A 5315-nucleotide genomic window follows, 5' to 3' on the forward strand; every position below is an offset into this window, starting at 1 on the left:
TATTTTTATATTTTTTAAATAAAAAACTATTAGTGATGGTTTTATAAACCGTCACTAATAGTGTTAAATAAATTTTTTTTATTTATTAATACAATAATAGTAGTAATGGTTACTTAATCATCACTAATAAATGACTTTTAGTGACGGATTAAAATTCGTCACTAATACCCCAAGAATCGTCACTAATATTTTTCCAAGATAATTTATGCGCGAAAAATGATTTTCCACGATAGTTTGAGTGGGAAAATCAGTTTTTAGTAACGAAAGCATTAGTGGTGGTTTTAAAACAATCACTAATAGTTTCATATTAGTGACGATTGTTAAAACCATCACTAATGCTTACACAATTAGTGACGGTTTTAAAAAACCGTCACTAATACCCACTTTTAGTGATGAAATTGAATCCGTCACTAATACTTTCATTACTAAAAATCAGTATTTTTTTGGTGTGGAGTTAGGGACTCTGAGCATTAATGCGGGGAGTTATATCTCAGGTCAACAGTATCACAGTATGAATGAGTATGTGATGTAGGTGGAGTAACAGACTCAAGGCAGAGATGACATTGTTCATATTGCAAGGAGTTTCAACTTGGGAGATCAGCACAATCATGGTGGGCCCATGTGCACTATCAAACCACCACTAAGGTTTAAATTTTTCTAAAGTTTTATGCATTCATTAGTACTAGTAGCAAGGCTTCAGCTATTTTTCAAGTTGCAATGCATGGCAAAGGGAAAAATAGGTAGATAAGTGCTATGGTGGAGGAAATGGAGGTATTAGATGCATACCAGATGTGTGAGTTGATGAGGCTTCTAGCTGGGAATATGGTAATAGGATGCAGTGGAGTGATGTATCTGTTGCGTGTGAATGACATGTTATTGGTCGAAAATACTTTAACTGAGGCTAATCAATTGAAACTCTATTAAAAGTTTTTGACATGAATGTGTTGGGTACGACCAAGAAGGGATTTGGTTTGTTGATTCGCATGGACAGGGCTACAGGGAGATTGGTGTTATCTCAGGGTGGTTTTGTGGACAGGGTTATAAGGAGATTGGTGTTATCTCAAGGTAGCTTTGTGGACGGAACAACAGGGAGACTTCGTTTTTTGTATCAAGGGGGTTCTGTGAAGAATCAATATGGAATGTCTATCGCTCGGTACCCAAGGACGAGCTATGATGTCCGAGATATGTCAAAGGTCCCTCATGATGGTGTAATGGGGTGTTTTGGCAGGCAATAGAGAGGACCGTCAGTTGTGAGATTTGTTGAAGACTATGTAAGGGGCTTTGGTGATAGAAGGCTTGCAGCAGTGTTTGTGTTTACTATTGTGGAAAGTTCTTGTTGGAAGCCTAGGGTAAAGTCTTTAGGTGTTACATCTATAACTGTATTGAGATTGATGGTAGATGTTGAAACTGTCATTGGCAAGTTCAAGCGGCGTTGCTTGGACTTGGTGTTTGTCTCTAAGTGCTAGATGGGAAATGGTCCAACCTAACGTTCCAAAGTTCAAGGTGGAGCAACAGGTTCATGTTTTTCAGTTTCTCCTAGGGGATGTATGTTTGCCAAGGTAAAGTTTGTTGTGAATTATGTCTCGCATATTAAGGTAAAGCATGAATGAAATCAAGGTGTAGTAGAGTAGAGGTAAACCGTCGACTGTTTGGCTCGGAGCAGCTTACACAGATTTTGAATTTTGAATAATTTGGACGTTATTTTGGTTGAGTTTCGGGGGGAAACTTTCGAAGAGGCTTATATATACACAAAATACGTTGTATATGGTGTGCTTTTGTGCCTTTTGTGTGCCAAGGGTACCAAATGGTTGATTGAGAGTATTCTTGAGAGGATTCATGTATTGTTCATGTAATTTGGACATGGAGATAGTAAATTCTTGTGGTTTGCTCCCGTGAATATAGGCTTTACTGAACCACGTAATCCTTGGTGTCATTGTTCTTGTTATTACTTTATTTTCTTCTTGTGGTTGAGGAATTATTCTGTATGTTCATCATTTAGATTGTTGCATTGTTCAATATTTGATTCTTCACACAAATTGTTAGTTGCTAAAATGATTTGAGTTATAGAGGAAAGAAAACAGCAACAGCCGCATTGAGAGGTAATATTGTAGAGAGAAGCAAAAGAAAGCATTTCTTCATTTTAATGTAGACCATTTGCTCAACTACACATGAAGTTCTTATGAACAATTTGACTATTAGCTTTAGCAAAGCCAATTTGGTACAGGAAAATCAACAATTGTAAATTAATGAAAGATACTCCACACTTCACTTGACGTAGACTCTTATTAAATTTGACATTGAAACAATATTATATGGTTTCTCTTAAACTCGTCTCAGAAAAATCAGTTAGCCCTTCTACAGTTCCTTCTGATCTCTCCATTGGTTCCCGTAAGGGGGGTGATATTACCCATCTTCACCATGGCAGCAATAAAATCCGAGAAAAACGTAGCAGAATTGGTACTGTAGGTCCTGACTAGTGCATCTTGAGATCCACTGTTGAAGAGCTCCTGATCTGAATGAAGAAGCCCGCGTCGAGTCAAAAGGTTTTGGTAATAGGCATTGTCAAACCGGATGGGAGTCTGCACATCAAGAGGAGCCAAGTTTAGATCGCCATTCCCGGAAGTAGAGGGGCATGTGGTCCGTCGGGTGGTGGCAAAGGTGGCATTAATGTTGGCATCATTGTAGATCCGGTTTCGGAAAAAGCGGCATTGAGTTTGGCCAATTGTGTGAGCACCGGAGAGCGCAGTCAAGTCTCGGGCATTTAGGCCTTTGACTTGGAACATGGAGAGCAGGGTTGCGAGGCTAGAGCCCGGTCCGGGAAGATCAGAATTAGCTCCACTAAAGTTGGCTACCCTTGAATCCCTCCTCCCCAATGGCACTGCCCATGTTGGTCCTCCTAACTGCAAAAAGTAGACCATGTACAAATTTCAGTCATGAAGCGCGTAAGCATCTAATCTTTTCTAGACCTTTAAACATGCACCCTTCCAGGTGCGTACACAACCTTTTAATCTCATTATATATATATATATATATATATATATATATATATATATAAGTAGTGTGTTAATATGGAACAGAGAAAATATTTAATGTTGTAGCACAATTAGTTTTTAGTGTTACAAACCGCGACAATCCCATCTCGAGTAGCGAGGGCTAGTATGTCAGCACAAGATACAGTAGCTCTGCAAGCAGCCTCAACTCGACTTTTGATGGTGTCTATGACATCAAAGCCCCTAGCAGAGTTGGCGTTTGCGCCTGCACTCTTTTCACTTTGCATGGTGGTTGTGCCGTCCAATAGAACTGATCCATCGCAGCCCTATAAAATATAAAACACATAAATGGTGAATATATATAGCAATTAACTTTTTATTTATTACTCAAAATAATGTATAAACATTTAATCCATATCATATTGAGGTGGATGTGTAGTGATTATTAATACTAAATACTCTCCAGCATATGTAAACCTTCCCCGTAAAACTTCTAAAGAATCGAGGATTATTAGTACTAGAATTTCAGCACTAGTCAACCCTTGCATGCATCTTAATGGAGAACTGGTCTCTCCCCTGCTCTTCCATTTTTATACCAGAGGGATGCTTGTACTGATAAAAAGCAGGGGAACCTCCAGAAACTTTTTCTATTAGATTAAACTTGCATGTTTGTCAAGCTAGCCATAACCAATTAATTAACTCAATCACTGAAGAGATTCTTAATTGATTGTCCATCCAATCTATTTAAAAAGTATTAACATTGTTTCACAACGTTAAACCTTTAGGTGAATTGAATTTTTGACATGGTATCATATATTGTCTCTACAAAGGTTTAGAACTCACACCTTGCTGACTAATGAAAATTAAAATTACTTAACCAAGATAATAATACATAGGCTTGTATACACAAATTATTCCCGTCATCAAGTTAAATGAGTTTTTGATTGCGAGAATGCGTTGGAGAAATATTAAAATTATTTGTTTAACGTAATAAGTTTAAACTTCTACTCAATATTTAATACCTTCCAATGGAATGGATTAGGAATTTAATAAAATAAAAAATTATATGATAAATATATGTAAAATCGTAAAGCCTAATTCTATTTCATTAATAAATATATGTAAAATCGTAAAACCTAATTCTATTTCATTCTTCCATATATACCAAACAAATCATTAGGTGTGATTGTGAGTCATGACAATATGGGGTAATAATTGCAATAGAACTAAGTGTCATCCTATAAAAACTTCTAATGAGAAATATAATGCTTATAATGGTGGGACCATTAATTCCTCCATATGAGATTTAGTTAGCAACCCACGCCACCAATGACAAGATATAATCCTAGTGCCCCAACACACTAGCCAGTCTTGGATCTAGGAAGCTCTTATTTGTATTCAAGTGGTAAAAAGGATGTGACATTCTATGAGCAGCAGGCTAAAAGTATCACTTGGGAGTAAGACTAATGAAGTTGCTAGATGAAGGATAAGAAAGAGAATTATTGGTGCATGAGATGGAGTTGGTAAGTACTATATATACGTACATTAACAAAGCAGTCATGGAAGAAGAGGCGGAGGATGGAAGCGGCCATGCGTGGCTCACTATTCACAGCTTGTTGCGTTGCAGCACGTACAATACTTAGAAGATTAGGGCAAGTGTTTGCGTAGAATTGGGGTGAGAGCTGCGCATTGGCATGGAAAGCAAGCAGAGCAGTGATCACAATGGACAGTGTAGCAAAACGGAGACTGATGGAGGAGGCCATTGCCTTTAAAACTGAAAGCTAAAGCTTTTAGGCTTTCTGATTTTTGTGATGTTAAAGCTGCTAGCATGCCCTCTATTTATAGGCTTACTATAGCTTATGAGAGAGAGAGAGAGAGAGAGAGAGAGAGAGAGAGGGGGAGAGAGAGAGAGAGAGAGAGAGAGGGAGGGAGGGAGGGAGGGAGATTGGTTCAAAGTTGGCAGCTATAAACGCGGTTTTGCTGCACGGTGGCTCTTCTTTTTTATTTTGATGGGTTATTACAGGGGAAACACAATGGAATCTCTGCAAAGAGATATAACAAAATTACTAAATAAAAGGGAGGAGGAAAGGGGAACAAGGCAGGCCTAGTTGACCTCTTTAATAATAATTGGAAAAAAAAAGAGAGACAAAAAGCTTGAAAGGCAGGAAGCAAGTGGACAAAATAAGGGTCTTATCATGAGGGGCGATTCAAATGGACTTACGCGCTACCTTCACTGCAATCAATGAATTATTGTTTTGCGGTGAAATTACAGTGCATGGCGACTAAAGACTTGGGACTAGATAATGCCTAGTATCCTATCTCATA

General features: G+C 38.0%; 1 protein-coding gene across 1 annotated transcript; it reads right to left on the reverse strand.

Moving 5' to 3' along the window:
* Positions 1-2105: 2105 nt before the first annotated feature.
* On the reverse strand, positions 2106-4818 carry LOC131149662 (peroxidase P7-like). Its single transcript, XM_058100303.1, has 3 exons — positions 4535-4818; positions 3125-3316; positions 2106-2900 (listed from the first exon to the last, which is right to left on the reverse strand). The coding sequence occupies exons 1-3, from the start codon at positions 4751-4753 to the stop codon at positions 2343-2345; spliced, it is 969 nt and encodes a 322-aa protein (XP_057956286.1). The 5' UTR covers positions 4754-4818; the 3' UTR covers positions 2106-2342.
* Between the last annotated feature and the right edge of the window lie 497 nt (positions 4819-5315).

This window comes from Malania oleifera, chromosome 2, assembly GCF_029873635.1.
Source record: "Malania oleifera isolate guangnan ecotype guangnan chromosome 2, ASM2987363v1, whole genome shotgun sequence".
NCBI lineage: Eukaryota > Viridiplantae > Streptophyta > Magnoliopsida > Santalales > Ximeniaceae > Malania > Malania oleifera.

What these genes read in the sequence shown, in the direction of transcription:
- LOC131149662 (XM_058100303.1), bottom strand. Translation starts at nt 4,753, where the DNA reads ATGGCCTCCTCCATCAGTCTCCGTTTTGCTACACTGTCCATTGTGATC. An exon ending in TCCATGACTGCTTTGTTAAT is followed by an intron (nt 3,317 to 4,534) that starts GTACGTATATAT and finishes TATATTTTATAG; the next exon opens with GGCTGCGATGGATCAGTTCT. An exon ending in CTCGAGATGGGATTGTCGCG is followed by an intron (nt 2,901 to 3,124) that starts GTTTGTAACACT and finishes TACTTTTTGCAG; the next exon opens with TTAGGAGGACCAACATGGGC.